Source organism: Cynocephalus volans, chromosome 3, assembly GCF_027409185.1.
Source record: "Cynocephalus volans isolate mCynVol1 chromosome 3, mCynVol1.pri, whole genome shotgun sequence".
NCBI classification, from domain to species: Eukaryota; Metazoa; Chordata; class Mammalia; order Dermoptera; family Cynocephalidae; genus Cynocephalus; species Cynocephalus volans.
Window position 1 is genome coordinate 32,544,877 of NC_084462.1, and position 24,888 is coordinate 32,569,764.

General features: G+C 46.0%; 1 protein-coding gene across 1 annotated transcript in view; it reads right to left on the reverse strand.

The window, feature by feature from the left end:
- Positions 1–754: 754 nt before the first annotated feature.
- The window catches only part of CALN1 (calneuron 1), a 469,391-nt gene continuing 445,257 nt past the window's right edge, over positions 755–24,888 (reverse strand). Inside the window, exons 5-6 of the mRNA XM_063092119.1 lie at positions 13,315–13,471; positions 755–882 (exon numbers count right to left, since the gene is read on the reverse strand). Of these exons, the coding sequence (XP_062948189.1) occupies positions 755–882; positions 13,315–13,471 (285 nt within the window). The remainder of the gene's footprint in view (positions 883–13,314; positions 13,472–24,888) is intronic.

Consider the following 24,888-nt stretch of genomic DNA (forward strand, 5'->3'; position numbering starts at 1 on the left):
TGTGTCTGTTATGGAGGTGCCCAGGACGATGCTTCTTTTTCCCTAATGGCAGCACAGGTGGCGAAGCTGGAGGAGGGCTCTCTACAGGTTCCACAATGCTGGTGCGGGGTGGGCTCTAGGAGCAGAAAGCCGAGTGCGACGGGAACCGAGAGCGCCAGCTCCACCGACAGGGGTCCTGGAGGACAGGTGGGGAGAACGGAAGCGGCGGGGGCGCAGTGCACACCAGGGCCGCGCCCCCGGATGGCTTTCCCCGCGTGCCTCGGGGGTCTCCACGGGTGGAGGAAGGGAGCCGGGGTGGGATGGAAAGCCCCCTCTTCTGCAGCCACCCAGGGGGTCAGCCTCTTGGAACCGAGGGGTGACCTCAGCGGGGAGTCTGCTGCTGACCCCTGGGGTTGCAAGAATGGGGATCGGAGGTGACTACGTGTTCGCGCCTCTCTCTTGCTCTGTCACCGTGACACCTGGATGGCCACTGGAATTCCGACATGGAAATGGAGCTTTTCTTTAGAGTTACTACTGGTGGTTGAAGCAATCATTCGGAACTCCTGGCTATTTATTGCGTTAGGAAACAAAACCATTAAAGCACTGAAGTCAGCCCTTTGTGACCCTGCCAAGGAGATGAAGGTGATGGGCAACCCCCGTTGCACCGCAACCTGGGGTTCTCTGCTGAGCGCACGTCGGTCGGTCGGTCTGTCGGTCGTCCGCGGGTCCGTGTCCGCGTCTGCGTGGCCGGGCGTGCGGACGCGGGGCGGGGCTGCTACTCCATGCCGCTGCGCAGGATCTGGTTGGCGGCGATGAGCATGACGCTGATGATGAAGGCCATGGCGAAGGCGCAGATGAGGCTCTTCCGCACGCAGGTCTGCCTGTTCTGCTTCTGGGAATGCACTGCGAGCGGGGGCGGGTGGGGAGAAGAGAGAAGAGAAAGGACACCATGAGACTGGCTGCACCTGCTCCCCCACAAGCCCAAAGTCCAGTCGACCAGCACTCGGGCCACCGCTGTCGAGGAGCCTGGACATCACGTCTTGCGGTGAAAGTATGAGATGGTGAAACGTCTACAGCAAAAACCGTGCCTGACGCGATGCTGAGCGGAAGGTGTAAGCGTCCGTCCGCAGTGGGGTTACGGGGCTCTCGCAGCCGGAACGCGTGGCAGTGCCAGAGTGAGCAGCCGGGCACTGCCGCAGCCGTTCCTGCGCGGATGCAGAAAGCCAGGTTGGGGACCTCCCTATGCCTTTATGCTGGGCTGGGAGCCCTTACCTTTCCTAAGTGGTTCCTGGTGGCTGCTGGCCCACATGACCCTGACTTCTGGTATCGTTTCGGATAGACACACAGGGGTTCTGCAGTGGGGTGAGTAGGAACCCCATCACCAGGCGCTTATTAAAAAGGTGGATTCTTGGCCAGCCCCATCCCAGAGGTCCTGAAGCAGAGGCCCTGGGGTTGGGATCCAGTGATCTGTGTTTAACAAGCCCGCCCTGGGATCCTGGATCGTGCTGAAAAGTTTGAACAGTGGGGACCACATTTTGTGTGGACAGGAACAGTGTGAAGACAGGGAGGCACGAGACCCTCTCAGACTTTCCGGAGGCAGGGTGGCCAGCCTCAGATCCCATGGCCCCAGGGGTCTGACCTTGGGTTTGGGGTTTTGTTCCTTTTATCTTTCTGTTGTTCCAGGTCTTGCACCATCATTTTTATAAGGCTCATGAGAAACCATGCTTAGGCCTCAATCAACAGGCATTATTAGCTAATAATAATTCACTACCAATATGGGCCAGAAACAGGGAAATTGAAATAACAAGAAAAAATCATTGATGTGGTGTGAAAGGAGGAGCAGGTCTCTTTTCCAGGCATTGCGTCCCAGAAGGGAACCTGAGCTCTGCTCTGAAGTCAGTTTCTTTTCCCTTTCCTCTCTCTTTTCCTCTACTCCTCCCCTACCGCTGTCTGGCCTGCAGTGGCCTTTCCTTTGTACAGGGTTTGCCACTTCACTTACATAAGATATTTGTTCCCTGGAGGCAGGCAGGAAGCCACCTAGACCAGAGCTACTCACTGGCCAAGCAGCACCATCTGCGGGTTTGATGCAAATAGGATTCTCAGCCCCATGTAGAATCACTGAATCAGATCCCTAGGTGTGGAAGTCAGGAGTTTGTATTTTAATAAGCTCACCAGATGATTCAGCAATTGCTGGACCCCATCTCCAGGGTTTCTGATTTAGTGGGTGCTGTGGTCTGAGGGTGTGTCCCCTCTAAAGCTCATGTGGGAGCTTGATCCCCAGTGTGGCAGCGTTGACAGGTGATTGGATGGTGAGGGCCCTGCCCTTTTGAATGGATTCCTCCATTAATGGGTTGATGGATTAATGGGTTATCGTGGGTGTGGCCTGGTGGCTTTATAAGGAGAGCACATGAGTGTGCTCTTGCTCAGCCCTGTTGCTATGTGATAGCCTGCGTCATCACAGGATTCTGCAGAGAGTCCCCACCAAGAAGAAGGCCCTCACTGGAAGTACTCTCTGGACCATGGACTTCCCAGTCTTCAGAACTGTAAGAAATAAATTTCATTTCTTTATAAATTACCCCGTTTCAGGTATTCTGTTACAAGCCACAGAAAACAGACTGATCCAGTAGGCCTGGGTAGAGTTTTTGTTTGAGTTGGACAGGAGGGGTGTGTGTGTTGGGGACAATGTTGGGGAAGATGGTTCTTTAGATTCAGCTGTTAAAGATGACTGGCAAAAGAAAAAGGCCAAAGTAATATCCACATGCCTTAAAAGAATGTAAAAATTGCACAGTTTCAAGTACCTCTCCCCTTTGACATTTAGTGGCTCCTCCAAACCCCAGGAAATGACAGGGAAGAATAGGTAGCTGGCCGTGTTCCCAAATGCAGAGAGCTTTCCCTGAGAGAGGGTCCCAAGGGCTTGCCAAGGGATCTCTAAAGATTGCATAAAGCAGGAAGGTTTCTCCAGCAAGCCACACTTCACGGACAGCCAACACCCTCCCCGGCAGCTCCTGGCTCCTCGCCAACAATAATACTTGTTGATTATTTCTGCCATCACCTCTTAGGTCTTGTCTTGTTATTTATAATCCTTCTGGATCCACCAGACTTCTGCTTTCCATGGGTGATTTAAAATATCTGTGGTTCAGTTTTCTACTTGCTGATTAGGTGTGGGTCTTAGAATCTTGTAAGTTCTTACCTGGAGGATTTCCTTGTGCAGAGATGGGCCTTCTCCCAGGAGTGGGCAAGTGTTAGAAGATGCCAGCTCTCAGGGAGGAAGGAGGAGATGGTGTTTAAGAAGGACCAAAGTAGAAAATAAGATGAAGATGTGCAAGTGGCATATCATAGCACTTTCTAAAGACTGGCTAATGTATTCTGGGCAGCTCCTCGGCAAAGAAGCGTATCTGAAAGCAGGCCTTGTACCATTCCATACTGAGACCTGATGGAAAGCTTCAGAAAGAGAAAAAGTGGGTGATGGGGCTGAGGGAGAAAGTTTTTGCTGAAGCACCTTCTTTGTGAAGGACACTCAGAAAACAAGGTTACAGGGAACAGGATTATCCCCCAGGAGAGCGGCTGCAACTTTGATCTAAAAATCCTTCAAAGCAGTGGGAGGGGAGAGATAAGCCAGCTCCGGGAGAATCTAGACCCATGTCCTGTAAGCAGACAGGAGCTTCTAGTTTATTAGCAGGTCACGGTAACTCTGAAACAGGTCGTAATTTGAGCCTGTAAGTCAGACTCTGTGCCTTGATGAGAATCATTTTACGCCAAATTCTGACATCACTATAGATTGTGTGGCAAAGCAAAAAGTAATGACTTCGAAGCCAGACCAGAACCACGATTATCCCATGTATTAGCTGTGTGACCTTGAGCAAGCTAATGTCCCTGTTTACCTCAATTTTCTCATCTATAAAATGGGGGTAATAAGATGTAAAGATGTAAACATGTAAGATGTAAAGATTAAGGACATATGAAGGTCCTGGAATATTGTTTGTGCCTAAAGAATGCTACCTCCTTCTCGTAAACCTTTTAAAACTCCCGTTTACTTATTGAACAGCCACCTCAGTGGACTGGGTACTGTGTTATGTGTTTTTGGTTTTATGTGCAGAATTGCATAGTGGCAGATCTCATGTGGGCCAAGTGTGTTGTCCTCCCGAAGCTCCAAGAAGTGGAGTCCAAGGTCATTTGGCAAATGGTGGAGGTGGGGTCTGAGCCAGGTTCAAAACTTCTGCACAAACTCTTTTTGATCTTCTGCTTAGATATAGAAAGAGCCAAAGAAAATATACTTCAAACACTTGCTGGGGTTGACAGAAGTGCAACCTGGCACTGATCCGTGTGATTCTTGATAATTTTAGGCATGTTTTTGGCTATCATGTATTTGCATTGCACTATATTTTTGTTTAGTTACTTCTTGGTGTCTGTTCTTTGTATCCCCAAGAACAGGTCAGCCTTGGGAGGAACTGTGAATCCAGGATCTGACTTCTCCTAATTGCCACGTAGGAGCCCTGTGCAGCCCTGTGCAAGTGACTGAACTTCTCTGAGCCTCACTTTCTCTCTCTGTGAAAGGAGCTAACGATAACTGCTCTGCTCTTGTCAGGAATTGTCTCAAAGGTCAAGGAGCTTATCAAAGCAAAAGCTATTTCCAACTGTAAATTGCTAAAGAGATGCAAGGTTTTGTGCATGTATCCCCTGAGGGCAGGAGGCGATGTCTGCTGGGTTTTCCCCCCTTTCCCTGCAGCCTCTAGTGCAGGGCTGTGCATACTCACATGCTCCTAATCCTTTGCTTTGGTCCCTTCCTCGTTAATCTATTTCAAACTGCAGCTAGGCTCGCCCTTCTAAAGCAGGGCTTGGTGTGCGTACCCCTCCCCACAGCCTTCCTACCATGCCCCCACTCCCGGGAGAGGCGTGTTACGGCTCCTGAGCTTGGCACAGATGTCCACAGCTCACTGCTATTGGCTTTCCCTCTTCTGCTGCTGGACCACCCTGCCTTCCAGGCCCCTGCCACCTCTGTTCCAGCCAAGCAGGTCTCCCCCCTGCTCTTGACCTAGGACTCTACAGCCCTGTTCACCCTGTTCCCTCTGCCAGTGTTGCCCTCTGACTTCTCTCTCTTTTCTCTGGGGCCCAAACCAAACTTCACTTTCCCAGGAGGTTTCTTCTGAACATCCTGCTCTCAAAAGGCCTGCTCCTTTTATTTTTATTTTTTAAATGATCTAGCTTTTAGTACTTATTTATTTTTAATTAAGATATAGTTCATATACCATAAAATTCACCCATTTAGCGCATACAACTCAGCAGCATTCAGCACATTCCCTACTACCTCATTCCAGAATGTTTTCATCACCCTAAAAATAACCTTCATGCACATTAGAGGTCACTCCTCATTTCCCTCTCTCCCCAGCCCCTGCAAACCACTGTTCTACTGTCTGTCTGGGTGGACTTGCCTAGTCTGGACGTTTCTCATAAATGGAATCACACAGCATGTAGCCTTTTGTGCCTGGCTTCTTTCGCTTAGCCTGACTTTTCAAAGGTTCCTCAATGCAGCATGTTTCAGTATTTCATTTGTTTTTGTGGCTCAGTAATATTCCACATTTTATTTATCCATTCATCAGGTGATGGACATTTGGACTGTTTCCACTTTTTAGCTGTTATGCATAATGCTGCCATGAACATTCATGTATAGTAAGCTCTTGGGTGCACCTATGTTTTCAGTTCTCTTGGGTACAAACCTAAGAGTCAAATTGCTGGGTCCTACAGCGACTCTCTTTAACTTTTGAGGAACTGACTCCTTTTTGGATCTTACTGGACATGGTGATCTTTCCTGTGACTCTTGAGCCCTCTTTCCAGCACAGCACTTGACACAGTAGGAGCTCAGAGGGCATCTGCGGAGGAGCTGTGAGCTGGGGGAGGCTGCTGCAGGAGGAACGGAAGTGTGTTTCCTGTCTGCCTGGAAGCTCATTAGCAAGCCCCTTGTACCGGCAGACTCAGCCTCAGCAGGACCAGGCTCGTAAGCTCCAGTGACAGACTGTTTCTTCCCGCTTCTTATTTTAACAGCGATTCACACTGCTCCACTTGGCGAGTGACAGGCAGTGGCTCTTGGATGTTCTCCTGGAGAGAGGAGTCTGCACAGACTTTGCCACCATCCAAGTGGGTGCTCCTGGATTTAGTGGGATCTTAATCCCTCCGGATTCAATCTTGATGTTTGGAAACTGGGCTGCACGTCTTTGGAGGCCCTGGCTCCCAAATGAGGCAAATCCGAACCACAACAATCCTGATTCATGGCCCCACTGCAGACCTACAGCAGTGATCTTTCTGGCAGGGGCTTGGGGGCTCAGGAATGTTAAAAGACAGAACGGTTCTACTCCAAGCTCAGGTGATTCTCACAATGAGCTAGAGCCACCAGGTCTGGATGCTGTTATTTATTGCTCTGTGATCCTTCCAGGTCTAACATTTTATGATTCTATAAAATTAGCTGTTTACATAGCCTAAAATGGAACTAATTAAGAGCTTTTGAAAGAGAATTTTCTATACACCAATATTATCAGAAAAGCCCAAGCATCCAAATAAGGCCTGAAGGTAGAGATGGAAGACGTGACTTCTGTGGGAATGAGAGTGAGGTTGGTATGTTCTATGATGCTTTTGTTAAGCGGAAGAGAGGTCACCTCTACTTGGGGTGGGAGCTGGTCCCTTCTCCACTACAAAACACCATGTCCCCTGTCTCAGGTTTGCTGGACACCAGACAGCTGTGACTTGCTTTGAGGGTCCTACTATGGACCCTTGGCATCGTGCCCAGGGATTATTCTGGCCTTTCCAGCAGCCCCTCCTTTCTTCTGATAGCAGAACTCATCTTTTATCTTGGGATTGATACCACTCCACCTAGTGGAACTCTCAGCCCAGGACTTCACCTTTCCTGCCACTGTAACCCAGACTGGCCAGGCATAGAGTACCCCAGAGCTCTTGGCTTGGTCCAGCGTCAGCATGTGAGCCAAGAAGGTTTGACTGAGCTCCTTCTTTGGATGGAGATGTATCCTGAGAAAGAATCCTGTCACCTCGTGGAGAGAGAGGCTGCGCAAGACTGAGGCCAACAGAGAGGAAGGAAGGTTGGATAGCGGAGGGAGAGGAAGAGGGGGGAAGACAGAGAGGATGTTGCTTCCGCTGTTTGGGTCAGACCACTCAAGGCTCGTCCTTTGACTTCCCCTATTATTTGAGCCAGCGCTTTTTGGTTTAAGGGAGTCTGGCTTGGCTTTCCCTCATTTGTAATCAAGAGTCTTGACAAATACTCTTGGTGACACCAGCGTGGCAGTGACTTGACTTTGGGAATGGATGCGTCAGGAGGAAGGGTGCAGCCCCGTGCAGGGGGTCCCTGCCCCGTGATGATGTGGAGCTCCAGCAGCAGCAGGCACTCGGTGGCGTCGCCAGCAGAAACATCAGGAGGAAGATGTGGAGCTGGGGCCAGCTGGCTCTGCCTGGCCTTTGTTTGTTTCGAATGCTTAGGAGTGTGTTAGCTATGTAGTATTTTCATGGATGGCCTCATTTAATCCTCATAACAATGATAAGAGTTAGGTCATATCATGATTCCCATTTCACAGATGAAGAAAACGAGGCTCCCACTGTTCACTTAAGCGCCTTACTCAAGTGAGCACGTGCTGTGGCAGGATTTTAAGCCAGGCCCATCCTGAGTGCAGAGACAGAGCCTGTAACCAGCTCGTTTTTGTGTATTTATCAAGATCAGCTCTCCAGCTCTCTGTCTCGGGTCTCAGGATCTCATCACTCCTCCAAAAACTTTCCTGCAGCGTTGCTGTGAAGGGTCCCGACACAGAAGAAAAATTCTGCTTTGTCTGAAGCCCCAGTCTCTTTGAAAACTGTCTCCTGTCTCACCACCAGCCACCGACCTCGGCTCCACCTTCACGTCCTACAGCTATCCAAGGAGAGAGATTTCATTGCAGGAAAGTCACCGTGCAGGCGAACCAGGAGCAGATGGCGTGGATGACATACTGTGCCCTTTTCATTTGGATGGACAGGAGATACCCATCGAGCACAGCCAGGTGATGGGGCAGCTCTCCCCAGCCAGGTGTATATTTGACGGCCTGACAGGAATGTTGTGACTTCAGTGGGATGACTGAGCTGGGGACCTTGGGTTTGACCGCAAAATTCTTTCTGACCTTCCACTGAGCCAGAAGTTTTTGTATCTAAACAGACCATCACTGTCTAATCTTTGCATTGGATAGGTGAGGAAAATTAGGCTCAGAGTAGTTAAATAACTTCTCTGTAACCCAGGGTCACACAGCTTGTCAGCACAGAGCTGGGAACAGAGCCCACCTGTCTGTGCTGTGATTGCTCCAGGGCCCCCCTGGCCTGTGTCGCCTGCCTTAACTTTTGTTTCTCGTTCCATCAGATGGACAGAAGTGCTGGATGGTGCAGAGCAGCTCTTGCACGTCTTTCACAGAAACTATTTATTCCCCAGTTGATGATTTGGCTTTATCCCCTCTCCTGTGCATGTTGTCAGGACGTCTAGAAAAATGTGACAGCTGGTATTCCATTTAGGGACAACACTTGGGGCTGCGTCTTGAGCGGGCTCACACCCGGCGCCTGCTGCACCTCTACTCTACTTCCAAATATAACATGATTTTGCTGGCAATGAAATGGAAAACGGGTAAGGATGATGAAATGCCATTTTGTGTGGAGACTTTGAAATGCCTAAGCCTAGGGCCAAGCCCGTGGCACACTCGGGAGAGTGTGGCGCTGGGAGCGCAGCGACGCTCCCGCCGCGGGTTCGGATCCTATATAGGAGTGGCCGGTGCACTCACTGGCTGATTGCCGGTCACGAAAAAGACAAAAAAAAAAAAAAAAAAAATGCCTAAGCCTAGGTAAATGACCCAGGGTGACACATGAAGAGGCCGGGGTAGGGCTTTGTCGGGTTGATCTGGGTCCACATCCTTAACCTGTGTTTGGCGCTGGGAAATCACTTCGCTTTGCTGAGCCTCAGTTTCTTATCTGTACCAGGGGCAACAGAACTCATCTCTCAGGGCCATGTTGAGGGGTCAGGGCAGCATGTTAACAAGTGACCAGCACTGGGCAGGCAGGCACAGTTTTCTCCCACCCCTTTCCTGTCAGTATGGATTAGCAGTGATCGTATTGGGGGCCAGCACTATCAAACTAAACATACAGCATGATTTGTCATAAGAACACTTAGTAAGGATCCAGTGACAGGCAGATAGATAATTCAACCACAGAGCTGCTAGAGTGCATATGTACACCAGCAACGGGAACCAAATAACAAAATACACATTTGTCTCAGTGTCACTAAGCTTATGTTCTCCAGAAACAAAATGTCTGGTGATTAAAAGTGGTTGAACTGAAGGAAAACGTCTTAAAACTCTCTCATTTAGCATGGGTAGTGAATGGATATTGTGGATAGACACATACTCTGATCTATTATGGCAGATGCTGACCTGTTAAGTTTTCCAAATAATTAGGACGCAAGTATTGATCACTAACACAGAAGTACATTGAGTGTAATTTATCTCACTAAGGGGATTCAGAAAGATGTGAAGGACTGGGAGTGCCTGAAAGTCCTACCTTTAACCAGATATTCTCATTCGACTGGGAGGTATAGGCCCCTAATGCCAGAGAGCCCCTGCATTTGGTGGGGTGAAATGACCTCATCTGCACAAGGCACTGGCACGTGGGCATCAGGGGGTCGGTGCCTGACTTGATCTGAGAGATCTCCCAGCTGGGAGCCAGGTGTGCATGCAGGAAGGGTCCACTAGAGACCCTCAGTTGGGCTCTTCCAGTCTCCTCCCTGCCTGTGTGAGGGTTTCTATGGGGTCCTCTTCTGGTGCTCTAAGAAAATGGGTTCTACACATGACGTGAGCCCTGGATTCAGGGTTTCCTGAAGAAGCCGGGGAAGCTCACCCCGTATCTAGCCTTGAGTTTCATTCCTCCGCCCTTTTCCATTCCTTAGGAGATAATGGAAAACTTATTGCTTACCTATGACCACGGGGCCCTACCCACCATAGAGATAAGAGACCGGACTCCTGTGTGTGGGGGTGGGGTGGGGTGGGGGGGTGTCTAAAAATCAAACAAGACAACAAAATCGAACCAAGACAAAAACTAAAAGGAAGACCCCCAAACAAAAACCTTTCCCATCAGGAGTGCCTCATCCTTTGGGATTTTGGCCTATTTTTTCCTTATTCTTTACTCTTCCATTCACATGGAAGGAATAGTTGATATTTCCTGACTTAACAAACAGAGTCTGAACACCTCTTCATAAAAGTATCAGACCCAACATTTAGAAAAATGGAAAACAGAACGGTGACGTGAAAGGACACTGATGCCACCTGGGAGCCCTCCTGAGAGTTCCAGTTGACTCCGTGTCTCTGGTGCTGCCCACGCAGCATTGTCAAACTTTTCCACACTCCAGAATCTCAGTCCTGACTCCAGCTCTGCAGAGTTCAAAGCCATCTGATGTGGGTTCCTTTAAATTCTAGCTCTGACCCCAAAGTCCTTTTCTTTGCCCATCTATCTCCCCCTTCCCGGCTCAGAGACAGAAGTGCCCTTCCACCTGCTGACAGCAAAGACCTTCTCCCACACCTGAGCTTTTCTTCCTCAAAGATTCCTTCCTCTCAAACCAAATAGGGCGGGATTTCCAAACCCCGTGGGTGCGCAGCCGAGGCTGGGAGCCGGCTTCACAGGGGAGCTCTCCTGCGTGCTGCGCACGTGCTGCGGGGAAGCTCTAACGAGGGCGGGAGGGATGAGCTGGGCGTGGGGATTAGAAATCGTGGGAAGCACGAAGGGGGCTCTGGGGCCTGGGGAAGATGCTCTGCCTGCTCCCTTCCCTCTCATCAGTCATTTGGCATTACCAGGAAGATTAGATTTGAAAAGACTGCCATTGCTTGAAAGAAATAAAGGAAACTACCTTGTCCCTTCATGGTTAGGTGCTGGATTTACCAAGAGTGGGATGGAGGGATGGGCAGGGTGGGAGGGGGATTCCGGGCACATGGCTGGAGGGGCTGGACAAGGCTGGCAGCTTGGGCGAGCACAAGAGAGGACAGGAAGGAATTGACAGTTTGGGGGGATGGGAGGCCCCAAATGGCTCTGGGCTGGGAGGAGGCAGGAGCACTGTGACTGGGCAGACCGGCTGGGACAGAGGAAGGGAAGGGCGTGACATGCCAGCAGGCCACTGTTGTGGGCAGCAGCATGGAAGAGAGAGGGAGATGCGGGGGCCAAGGCAGCCATGGGGTCCCAAGCGTGTTCCTTCAGTCCTAGGGTGCCAGTGGGTGGACTTGGGACCTGTGCATTCATCTCTTTCTTGTCACCTTTGCCCAAAACACAGTCAGAGAGGCCCTTTCCTGAACATGGAGAGGGCTGTGGGCATCAAATACATGCACCCGTGACTTTGATCATATCCAGGGTTGGACAATCCTTAAACGTAAACACAAACCAATAAGCTTGTGTTCAGGGCCAATCGGTGCTGACGTAATATTTTTTTAAAAAATTCTCTGACATAAAAATATGCAAAAGGATTATGAATCAAGATCACAGAGGTCATCTAAGAAAGCATGTGCTAATTACAAAATGAGGTTCTTTTATTAAATAAGATAATGAATTTTAAACAACTTAGTGCAGTGCCATGCGTTTATTAATTTTCCCAGTGGTAGCTATTGCCAATACCGTACATACTAATCATTAAAGCAGACCCAACAATACTTCTATTTGGAAGCCCTGTTTTATTAATATATGAGCTTTTGAGTAATAAGAAGGCATTGCTTAGAATTTAGATTACTTCCCAGTGTAATGTGACCTTTCCAAAATTACTAAGACTTATGACATTTCTCTGAGCAAAACGCTGATCCACAAAGGCTCTTGTGAAAAATGAGACGCCCAGAAATACCCTTTCCCACCGATCTCAAGAGTGTTCACTGGCAGTGGGGGACTGGAGCCCCAAATGCTTGCACTTTGTGAGCACAGTCTGTAGCTAGGACGAGGTGGAGTGGGAGGTCAGGTCTGCTGTTTTTCCACGTTTTAGTCCAATCCCTGCCCTCCTCACCCCTGCCCACCCTCCATGCCCCCTGCACGTCCTGCTGGGAACGGCGTTGGCTGTGATGCTCTGATCCTGCCCTTGCATGATCTGCGTGTGGTCCAGATGTCACTGCAGGGAGACCGAGGCAGCTTCTGGAACACACTGGGTTTTGTTTGACATACACAGCATTTTTGAAAGTTTAAATTTGAATGCCTTCAGAAGGGGGCACTGCTCTTTACTTTGCCCACCCCCACTCCTCCCTATTTCCCTGGTTTGAGTTAATTCAGTTTATAACCTCAGAGTAGAAGCTGACTCCGGTTTCCTCTTGTCATGGCCTTTAATCCTGCCACACTGATCCATCCGTCAAGCCCAGATGGGGCTGGTAGGAGCCCAGGTCTGAAGAACGGTCGTGGCTGCTGTGACTAGCTCAGCACCCAGCACCTCCCTGCCCTGGTGCTGCTAGCCCAGGTAAACCAAAAAAGAAAAAAGATGTTTGACCTCTTTAAGAAATCTCAGCACTGAACAAGTTAGAAATTGCCAAGAGCCTGCTATGATGTCGTAATGTAATTACAAAAATTTTTTTCCCTGTACATTAGAGCTGTTAAAGCAGCTCCATTTTTCAAAGTTGGAAAGAGGGATTAAATTATTTCGCTTCCCAGAAACTCTCTACTAATTAGGAGATAAGGTAGACTTTTTATTTTCTTTTACTTAAGTTTTCTTTCATGAGCCCAAGAAAAATAGCCTTCCATGGGTCTCTTTTTTGGCCTCAGGAGAAACTCATTTCTCTGTAACTACTTAGTTAGGTTCATTAGAGGACTCTGTCCCTGGGCTCTTTTTGGCCAGTGCATTTGGGGAGCACAGAGGTTATCCATTCCTCAGGATTCAGTGAAGCAAGTGCAATTATCCTGATGTTTATAGATGAGGAAACACAGAGAAGGTACACCCCTTGCCCGAGGTCACACCATTAGCCAGTAGACTTTATCCAAGTTTGCCAATGGCCTAAACAGCTTCCTCCCACCACCCCACACAGCCCCCACCCAGCAAAGGCAAACACCACAAAGCCACACATCCAGTTGCAGACTCCAGAGAGTCATTAGAGGAAGGGCAGGGTCAATAGTGGTTCTGCAAAAATGCAGAGCTTGGAGAAAAAAGCAGAAGAAAAGAAACCCACTGCATCCTTGCAGAAAGGATCTTTTAACCCCAGTCCTGGATTTTTGGCTTCCGTCTAAAGCCACGTCAGCCCAGGAGACATTCACACATTTTTCATGTGGATTGCGTGGAGGTGCTGGCCTGTCCCAGGCCAGAGAGGGACGTGGCTGGGCTCCTACCTCCTTCAAACTCTGTTTGGCAGTTTCCCGAGGTCTCGTTCAGGCTCTCCTCCTCATTGATGATAATGTTCTCGATGTCCTTCATCGTCAAATGGTCCCGGAAGGCGTGATAGAGAATGTGCTTCAACTCCTCCAGCGTTATCCTCTGCATGTCAAACTGTGGAGATAAAGAGCAGTGAGAAGTCACCAGGGACGAGAACTGGGCCACGGAGACTTGCCTCGGCTTCTCAGGATATCAAATGATCAGCTTCCATCCTGCTTAGCTCTAAGCACAGCTGTGAACCTGCAGGAACCTACTGGGAATACGGTGAGAGGAGCATAGCCCCTCAATTTACACTCTTGGAGAAAAAATGCTACCTGCTAGTGTGGTTTCCTGCTCACCCAGCCACCTGCTGTCAACCCTCACTTCTCATGTGCTTTAGAGCGTGTCCCACTCCATACAGTGCATATGCTTCTAAAACCTGTACAATCTACTAAGAAGCCAGCAACCCCATCATGCTTTAAGAATGTGTCTTGTTCTAACAAGATAAGACACAAGCTCAAAGCCATGTTTATGAAGAAGAGCAGCTGAAGGGATGGTGCAGAATTCCCAGTTATGCCCTACCCCGCCCAGGGAGAGGACTGCATTTCCCACTCTACCAGGTTCGGTCATGTCACTTTCTCGGCCAATGAAATGTGAGTAGAAGTCACATATGCAACCATCAATCACAAGTGTTAAGAGTCATTGTGTGGCCCTATCATTTGTTCTTTCCTCTCTGCAACAGGCACAGCATGCCCCACACAAGGGCTGTTCCTTCTGCTGGGGTCCCAGAATGAAGATAACGTGGAGAAGACCTAAAGCTATCCCACAAAGGACAAGTGAGTGAGGAAGAAATAGGCTTTGTTGTTGTTAGCCATAGGGATTTTGGGTTTGTTTGCTACTATTGAATAACTTAGACCATTGTTGGTCTAAGTCAAAAATACAGAGATTACTACATACCAGTGAGAGGCTACCATAACAAAAATTTCAAAATATGGTGCATTGGTTCCAGGGTCAGGCAGTGGAAAACGAGAAAACTGGAAGAAAGCACACCTGGGGGTCCTAGGCAGGAGCCAAGGGCAGCCCCCTCTGCATATAAGCAGGCAAGAGAACATGCCCAGGGGTCCTTGGAAGGAGCTGAGGGCAGCCACCCCCCCACCCAGAAGCAGTCAAGAGAGCATGACAAAAACACCACTTCTGCACAGGTGGCCCACCACAGCCACTGCCACAGCCATGGCTGCTACAAAAGCATCTCAGTGTCACAGTAGTAGCCACAGTCACCATACAGGTGGTCTGCCAGACACTCAAATGCATTGACAGAAGGAGAGTCACCAGCAGATACTGGAAAAAGAAGAGGACATATCTTTCCTAAAAGCCCACTGCAGAGTAATACAAGAAACAGCTGCTCTACCAGATGACCAGACATCAACTTGGAGATACTAGAAATATGAAAACCCAAGAAAATATGACTCCACCAAAAGAATACAATAATTTTCAAATACCAGACCCTACAGAGCAGGAAACCCTTGAAATGACTGAAAAGGAACTCCAAGCAACAATCTTAAGGAAACTCACTGAGATACAAGAGGACTCAGTTAGATAACATAATGAAATGAAAAAAAAAAATCCAAGATATGAAGAAGGAAATTTACAAAGAGATTAATACCTTGAAAAAGAAAGCAGAACTCATGGAACTGGAAGATTCACTCAATGAAATAAAAAACACAACTGACAGCTTAAGCAGCAGGCTAGAACAAGCAGAAGGAAGAATTTCTGGTCTTGAAGATAGTCTTTTTGAAATAATCCAGGTGGACCAAAAAAAGGAAAAAAGAATTTACAAAAATGAAGAAAATGAGAGAGAGCTAGCAGAGCGGACAACCTTAAGTATGCAAACATTCAAATCATGGGTGTTCCAGAAGGGGAGGAAAAAGGAAAAGGCATGGAAAACATATTCAGTTAAATAATGATGGAAAACCTCCCAGGTATAGGGAGAGAAACGGACCTTCAGATCCAGGAGGTTCAAAGATCCCAGACAGATTCAACCCCAAAAGATCCTCTACAAGACACATTATGGTCAAACTGGCAAAGCTCAATGAGAAAGAGAATCTTAAAAGACGCAAGAGAAAAGCATCAAGTCACCTATAAGGGAGCCCCTATCATGATGACTAACAGCAGACTTTTCAACAGAAACTCTACAGGCCAGAAGAAAATGGGAGGATATATTCAAAATATTAAAAGAAAAGAAGAAAACAAAACTGCCAGCCAAGAATACTGCATCCAGCAAAGCTATCCTTCAGAAATTAGGGAAAAAGTAGTGTATTTCCCAGACAAACTAAAGCTGTGGGAGTTCACCACCACACAACCAGCCTTACAAGAAAGTCCTTGAGGAAGTCCTGCATCTGGAATCTGAAAAACAATAATTGCTACCACGAATACACAAGAAAGAACCAAACGCACTGGTAGAACAAAAATGCAAATGAGAAAGAGAAAGAAACGAAATCTTACCACCACAAAAAGCATAATGACAATGTAATAATGCCCCTTATGTATTTCTGATTTTAGTAATTTCAGTCTTCTCCCTTTTTTTCTTGGTCATCTAGATAAAAGTTTGCAAATTTTGTTGATATTTTTAAAGAATCAACATTTGGTTTTGTTGATTTTCTCTATTGCTTTTTAATTCCCTATTTCAACTATTTCTGTTGTAATCTTTGTTATTTCCTACTTATATTTGCTTTTGGTTTAGTTTGCTCTTCTTTTTCTATTTTCTTTAGGTAGAAATTTACATTACTGGTTTGAGATTTTTCTTATTTTTAATACAGGTGTTTACCAGTATAAGTTTTCCTCTAAGCGCTGCATGAGCCCTGCATCCTATAAATGTTGATATGTTATGCTTTGATTTTTATCTCAAAGTCCTCTCCAACTTCCCTGTGATTTTTTTTTTTTTACTCATTGTTTATTCAGGAGAGTGTTGTTTAATCTCCACATATGTAAATTTTCTAAATTTCCTTCTGTTATTATGGTCAGAGAATGTATTTTCTATGATCTTAGTCTTTTTAAATGTACTGAGACTTGTTTTGTGGCAGAAAGAAAGAAAGAAGGAACGAGGGAAGGAGGAGGCAGAGAAAACTGTTACTGGAGGCTGGATGAAGCTGGGAATCATGGAAAACAATGAAATCAAGAGAAATTTCCATGAAGCAGAGCTAGTATCCCATCATGGAACATTCCTTATCCCAGTGTGTGTCCACCAGGATTTCAGAATTGCTCTGAGCCCCTGACAGCTGTGTCTCTCCCCCATGTTTTTGCTTTCTGGAGGGGAATGTTTTTGGTGGTGGGCCTAACCCTGGTCCACCACTATAGGTTGAATGTGCCTTTTTACTACCCGTGTCTCCAGAAGAAGAGGAGCCTCATCCAGATCTGATCTATTTCATGGGATTCCAGATCTTCAGTCCGATGTTGTGATTGGATGAGACTTTGGGGATGTTTCTCCTGGGGAGGGGATGAGTACATTTTGTGGCTGAAGGGAGGGTAATGAATATTTATGAGCAAGGGTGTGGACTGTAACAGGTTGTATTATTTCCAATTATTTGTCCCCCCCACCCCACCCCCGTGAGAGGATTATATCTCCCTGCCTATTAACACTGGGCACTGACCAACTAAATGACAGTGAGAGTAACACAGGAAAGTGGCAAAAGTCCAGGGAGAAACTTCAGAGCTGTTGTATATCCTGCTATGAAATACTTACACGTGGGGCTGCTCCAGCATCCTGGGTCCTGGAATGAACACACATGAGCAGACTCTCAACCCGCCCACAAAGGACATGGGATTTGAGTGAGAAATAAACCCTTATCATTAGCCACTAAGACTTTGGGGTTTCCACAGTGCAACTTAGCCAAGGATGAAATACAGAAATCAATGTTTTAAGTTAATCTGGACCATGATGAAAGAAAGTTTTAACATTTTTCTTTCCCTGCTTTCTTTGTAAAGCAATTCCTACCTTGTTTTGAGTATGCACCTTGTTCTAACGAATTAAACTGGGTTAATGACACTTGCTGGAAAATGCACATGATTCAAGTTCGAAGCCATTTACATGAGTAAGAGCAACAGAAGGGGAAATGTAAAGTGGCTTTTTTCCCTGTGTTAGAGTTTAATGACCACAGAAGTGAATGTTGATGTGCATTCAGGTACAGTCCATGGGACAATCTCCTTTCTCCCTTCATATTGGACAAGTGAGCCCAGTGTTGTTAGCCTCGGTGCAAATGCATGGGGAGGGTGATTCACAGCTGAGAAAATTGGGACCTCCTGCCGTGATCAGACATAAAGAGCAACATCAAAAGACTCTTTGAGAAAATGAGTAACCATTTCTTAGAGACCAAGAGCTGGAGTGCCAAGAACCACTCTGACCTGCTGAGAATGTGCTGTAATACAGAAATTAGGCAAAAAGATTGGCCAGGGGCTATGAGAAGGGAAGGCAAGGTGGAGAGTCTAGCAGTCTATAGTTTTGGCCATCTGGGTCATGTTTTAGCATTAGGCTACCAATATCTTAAACAAAATTAGTTGAGTAGTGTTCCACATGTCTTCTGTATTGTAAGAATATCTTTCTCTTAAAAGTTTGAAATAAACTACAGTAAAACAATGTGGACAAAATGCCAGCAAGTATTTCTTCCATGACTATCAGTTCACTTAGCCTTTCAATTTTTCTTGAGTCAATTTTGGGATTTTGTATTTTTCTGGAAAACCAGCCACATGATTTTCATTATTATTAGCATGTAACTATACACAATAGTCCCACAATGTTAAATTTCAATATTTAATGTATCCCATTTCTCATTTATGATTTTATCTGTTTTTCTTTTCTAGGTTTGATTATTATTTCTTAGTTCACTTTTTAGTGGATCCTAGTTAGAGAGTGTGGCGTGTACAACTGCTATTTATTGAAACCTAAGGAATTTTGTATTAGTGGAACCCCTGCAAGGTCTATTATACAGATATATTTATCTTTATTAACTACACTATGTAACCTTTTAATTATAATCTTTATTTTCTGTAACTTTATTTTCTTGGACTACTTGATCTGCCAAAGACCATGAGGAATATATTAAAGTCTGTGAAGATAATTCTATTGCTATAAGTTGTTCTTATAGTCCCAATATTGTTTAAAAAGAAGCTATTCTTTAGTGCAAAAAGATGTATATACTAATTCAACAGCTGGTTGTTGGGATGACTCTGTTCCAGACCTGTGATGGAGGCACAAAGGAGAACAAGACCCAGATCCTGCTCCCTGAAGACCGGCCAAAGAGCAATTGTGATTGCACGTGGTCCCAGGGGAGGGGAGCAGGCACAGATGGCTTCCTGGAAAACAAGCACTCGATTGAAGACCTGAAGGAAAATGAGGCTGTTTGCCAGGTGCATAGGGGTGGGGGAAGAGGACGGGGAGAGAAGGAAGGGAACATGCAGTCAGGGAGGGGGACAGTCATTGCAAGGCCTGGCAGTGCAGAAGCTGGACGTGTTCACCAGGTGGCGACATTCTGGGGTCCTTGGATCCTCGGATGAAGGTGGGAGGAACGAGGAGAGAGCTGTGGGTGGGTGCTAACCAGTAAAGGCCTTGTAGGCCACGGTGAAGGGCTTGGTTGCTTTTTGTTTGTTTTTGCTTTTTTTTATTGTGGTAAAATACAGATAATATAAAATTTACTATTTTATCCATTTTTAAGTGTACAGTTCTGCAGCAATTAAATACATTCACTCTGTTGTGCAAAAAGCACCACATTCATCTCCAGAACTTTTCATCATCCCAAACTGAAACTTTACCCATTAAACGTTAACTCCTTGTTCCCCTCCCTCACCCAGGCACTCAGCCTCCTGCTTTCCCACTCTGTGAATGTGACCGCTCTAGTGATATGGACAAGCCCGGAAAAACTTACACCTGCACCTGTACCTACACTTTTTGTCTTGCACCTGTATTTTTGCTTTTTGTTTTGCTTTTGTAACACTGACTGCCTTTTGTATCAGCTTAGCTCCCGCCACGTGGATTCCTAAAACACCAGAAGAATATAACCTATAGAAAGAACCCTTTGCAAGCCTGGAGTCGGGGCTCAGACTTTGGAGTGTGAACTCCTCTGCGCCCAGCGGTGTAATAAATCTTTGAGTTCTCCAACTTCCGAGTGATGCTTGCTTTCTCGGCAGTCTGTCCTGTGACACTAGGTGCCTCATGTAAGGGGAATCATGCAGTATTTGTCCTATTGTGACTGGCCTGTTTCACTTGCATGTCTTTAAGGTTCATCCATGTTGTAGGATGGGCTAGAATTTCCTTCTTTTTCAAGGCTGAACAAATTCCGTGTGGGTGTATCACATTTTGTTTATTCATTGTTGGTCCATCAGTGCACAGCTGTGCTGCTTCTGTCTTGCAGGTATTGTGATTATTGCTCTGTGAATGTGGCTCTACAAATATCTGTGGCTGTCACTGTTTTTAATTCCTTGAGGTATACACCTAGAAGTGGAATTGCTGAATCATATGGTAATTCTATGCTAAATTTTTTGAGGAATGGAGCTTTTTTTTTTTTATCTTTTGGGTGAAATAGGGTATTTTCATCAGAGAGTGATGAAATTTTACTTGATAAAGTTTGAGCTTAAGAAAAATTACTCTTTGCTGGTACAAAGGGCAGGACCACCAGAGAGGAGGCTATTGAAGTAACAGGTTTAGTGACCACAGTGGTCAATGGGTACAGAGAGAGTTCAAGAACCACGTAGCAAAGAGGTGGATAAGACCTGATAAAAATAGAGAGTGGAATAGAGTTAACAGAGGCAGCAAAAGGGAGGGGCTGGGAAGGCTGGAGACTTCATGACTCATACAAAGGTTGGTGACTCGTACAAAGTTATAAAGTTATGGTTAGACAGGAAGAATAAGTTGTGGTGCCCTAGGGTCACAACAGCTAATAATATTGTATTATATATCTCAAGATAGCCAGAAAAGATAAGCTTGAATGTTACCACCACAAAGAAGTAATAAATGTTTAGGTGATAGATATGCTAACCTTCCTGATCAGATCATTATACAATACATGCATGTATTGAAACAACAAACTGTACCCAGTAAACATGTACAATTAACAAAAAAAGGACTTGATGGTTCATTGCGTGTGGCATGTAGGAAATGGGCCATCCAGATGACTTCAGGGCTCTACGTGCAGCTGAATGGGAACAGAGAAAGAACAGGTCTAAAAAGAATGGTGGTAAGTTAAATTTTGGATGTGCACATTGGAGGTTCCTGAGGGACAGTCCCGTAGAACATATAGCCCAGGCTGCAGCAGGATGTGTATACAGGGGCTGATGATACAGATGTGGAAGTTGTTTGCATACAGATGATAATAAAAGTCATCGTAAAGGATGGTACCCCTGGGAAGAGCACGAGGAGTGTGAAAAACCCCGAGAAGGGCATTCAGAAAACATCAAGGTGTGCAGGTGGGCAGCCTCCATCACAGCGTGGACAGGTATACCTTTCATCAACGCACACATCGGTCATGGAAAAGTATTTAAGTGCTCTCAATGCTTTTTGCAAAAAAATCTATTTTTACATCAGTATGGCCATGTTTGTTTCCTTTCTGTGTAAATAATTCTGCTAAATATTTGTCTCTTTTGTTTTTTAAATTTTCTGTGTTACATTTTAGAGGTGTGTCCCTTACAAGAATGGAGTTGGGTTTTAAGAAATCTAATATGACATTCTTTGCCTTCCAATGTGGAGTGTAATTCCATGTTCATATGTTATTATAAACATGTTTGGCTGAACTTTTGTCATTTTTTTCTCCTGCTTTCTGGTCGATTTGTTTTTCACTTCGCCTTTTGTATTATTATATTATATTTGTATATTATATTATTAACATGTTTGGTTAAACTTTTTTATCTTTTCTCCTGATTTCTGGTCCTTTTTGTTTCACTTTGTCTTTTGTATAAAGAACCTATGGATGTCCCAGTTTGGATTACATTGGTGGATATCTTTCCATTCATGAAATGCCTTACGTAAGCCAACATTTCTTAAATTATCAAATTCAAAACACTACATTGCATCTTCTCATCTTTCCTTGCATGTGATAGGAAAATTTGTATACTTTCGACTTCCCTACCTCTTACCCAACACTTTTTAGTCTTTGTAAGTATAATTTGAGATTTATTTATAACACATTTTCTACTACTTGCATCTTTTTCTAGAACAGTATTAGGCTTCTGCTTTTCATTTTTGTAACAATTTGGAACAGCCACTGCTGCTTCATTATATTTAATTGCTCTTATTCCTCACTTCTGCTTTTCTATGACTGTCCCAACCCTGTGTGCCTAATGGCCGTTCAAATATCTGCTAGAGAACTCTCAAAAATAGTTGATAATGAAGCATCTGTGAACATTACATTTCCTGCGTTTTTATAATTCTGATAATACCTTTTTCTCCCTTCTCTCATGACAGACAATTTAATTAGGTATAAAGTTCTAGAATCACATAAATTGCCCCCTCAAATCTGCATTGAAATTTTTCCAGTGCCTTCTGCTGTCTATTGTGGGGGAAGAGCAGAGGTACTGGATGATGACTAGGCTTTTTCTTTAAAGATTATCAATTTCTTCCTTGACACTTGCAGGAATATTTCATTTTCCTTGAAATTTTTTTTAAAAAAAGTTTCCTCTGCTATGTTCAGGTACATGTTTTTGCTTTAATCTTGGCTGGCGTTTAGTGAGGGCTTTTAATTTTTACACCAGTGTCATTTCCTGCCTCCTAAGGCTTCCTGGAGACCATTCCATCTAGTTCTTCCCTCTAGAACACAAGTTAATTAGGTTTTCTCATCTTTTCTGTAATAACTTTCATCTCTTTGTTTTGTATCTCACAATATTAATTTTTTTCTGCATGGTTAATTCTGCTCCTGACTATCTCTCCTGAAGGTTTTAAATCTGTGGTTTTGTTTTGGTTCCTTGCTGCTCCTGTTATGTTAGTTCACTCCCTCTGTGCCCCACTCTGTTATGGTTGCTGCTTTTTATGAAAAAAACAAAAAAATCCCAAACCGCTTGCCTCACCTTTAAAGATGAAAATAATAAAGAACACAAAACAGGCCTCTTCTACGATGTTCACCTGACCCAACTGTCGGAAGTAAGCTCCTCCTCTGCTGCTTTTCCTTAGGCTACGATAAGTTTTGATTAATTCAATGCTAGAGTTGCTGCTGCTGTTTCTGTTTACTCAGTGTAGTGGATTGAATAATGTCCCCCAAAACTCACTGAAGCTTGAATTGTGCCCCTCAAGTTTTATGTATTAGAAACCTGGCCCCCACTGTGACTGTTAAGAGGGTGGGAAATTCTATTATCGTCATTGAAAGGTGGAGCCTTGAAGAGGTGATTGGATTGTAGGACGTGCAGTAGTGAATGGATTAAAAATGGTGGTCAGGGATGTGGTTCTGAGGGCTTTAAAAGAAGAGAGAGTCTGTCTGTCTCTGCTTCCACCATCTTGCAATGTGAGGGGTCACTGTCACCACCACCAGGACCTTTACCAGCTGTGTTCCCTGGACCTTGGACTTCCAAGCCTCTAAAACTGTAAGCAACATATTTTATTTTTCTTACAAGTTACCCAGTTCCAGCAACAGAAACAGACTAATACACTTAGTCATGTGCTGCTTAATGACAGGGATAAGTTCTGAGAAATGCGTCACTAGATGATTTCATTGTGTGAACATCATAGAGTTACTTACACAACCTAGGTGGGATAGCCTACTACACACCTAGTCTATAGGGTGTAGCCTATGGCTCCTAGGCTAAAACCTGTGCAGCGTGCTTCTTTACTAAATACTGTAGACATCTGTAACACAGTGGTAGATATTTATGTAGCTAAACATATCTGCAGAGGCCCACACATCAACAGACAAAAGTGACTGCCAGTGGCAAAACACAATGGTAAGTATTTATGTATCTAAACATAGAAAAAGTACAGTAAAAATATGGTACAAAAGATTCACACTGGTGCACCTGTACAGGACACTCACCACGAATGGAGGCTGCAGGACGGGAGGCTGCTCGGAGGGAGTTGGTGAGTGAGTGGAGAGTGAGCATGGAGCCCAGCACAGTGCCGGCCCCGCTCTAGACTCTAGACACTGCACGTGGGCTACACAACGTTTATAAAAAAATAAAGTAAACCTGCTACAACATTACAATGGATATGACGTCACTAGGTGACAGGAATTTTTCAGCTCCCTTATAATCTTATGGGACCACTGTCCTATATGTGGTCTGACGTCGACCAAAACATCGTTATGCGCCACATGATTGTATGTGAATGAGAAATGGGCAATCCAAATACAAGATTTGCCTAAAGAGGGAATCGGTAGAATGTTCTCGGGCCCCTGACTGTCCGGCTGGTCGTGGTCAGTTTCTACCTGTAATTTGTGGTCCCTGAGGCATTCCTCGGTGCAGCTCTGGTGGATAGATTCTCTCCTGCTCAGGAAGCATGCTTCTCTCAAGGTAGGAAAATTGCTGTTCGTCCTTGGTCACTCTACCACAGTCGTTCTCAGAGTGTGATCCTGGACCAGCAGCACCTAGAATCTGGTTAGAAATGCAGTTTTTCTAGCCCTACCAGACCTACTGCCTGAGACTCTGTAGGTGGGTCCCAGCAACCTGGACTTACAAGCCATCTAGGGGCATCTGATGTTCACTTGAGTTTGTACAAAAGTACAGAGTGCTGGTATATAAAGGAGACCCTTGTCCCAGCGCATGCTGCCCCCAGGATGCTTCCCACGATGGTGACAAAGCATCCCAGGCCTCCTGCTCTTCTCCCTGCCTCATCAGATGCTTGAAATCATAGTCTCTAAGTTGGTGTGGAAACAGAGGGGCTGATGTGACATGAAGGACAGGCAAAGAAGATCATTTTCTTGTGATGCCCTCTGTTTTTCTCTTCTGGGCAGCTACAGTGTCCAGGAATTAGGTAGATTTCCCTGCCTTTTTGAGGTCCTCCGTCCTAGTCAGACGCAGAGGGAGGATCACATGGTATCACCTACAAGCTGGTCCCTGCTGGCCCGCCTTCTCCCACCAGTTCAGGGGTTCTTTCTGGGGGCGGTATCAGTGCCTCTGTCTCCCCTGTGCTGTTACCAGAACTCTTTATCACTGCTCTCGCCACAGGGAGTCACTTTTGTCTGTTGATGTGTCGGCCTCTGCAGGAGATGATGAGTCCTCTGGGGCCTGCCACCAGTGCCTGGCACATGGCACCACCCACGACGAGCGCCCAGCACACAAGCCCGGCTCACCACCAGCACTGGGTGCACGGCCTGGCCCCAGGGGTTGTACAGAAGTTGTTTGTTGAATGATAAACGTGATTCCTCCATTTGCTCCAAAGCACAGACTTTCCTACCCGCCCTCCCTCCCCGCTCAGTGTCCCCACACTGTGAGAAGGGTGGGAAGGGCACCCTCTGCAATGGCCCTTCCTGAGCTCAGATCTGTCACATTTCAGAGTGGAAGAGCAGAGTCATGGAACCTGCTTTCCTGCTATAATGGAACCCTTGGGGGTGCTGAATCCCCAGTGAAGTCTCGAGAAGACGACTCAG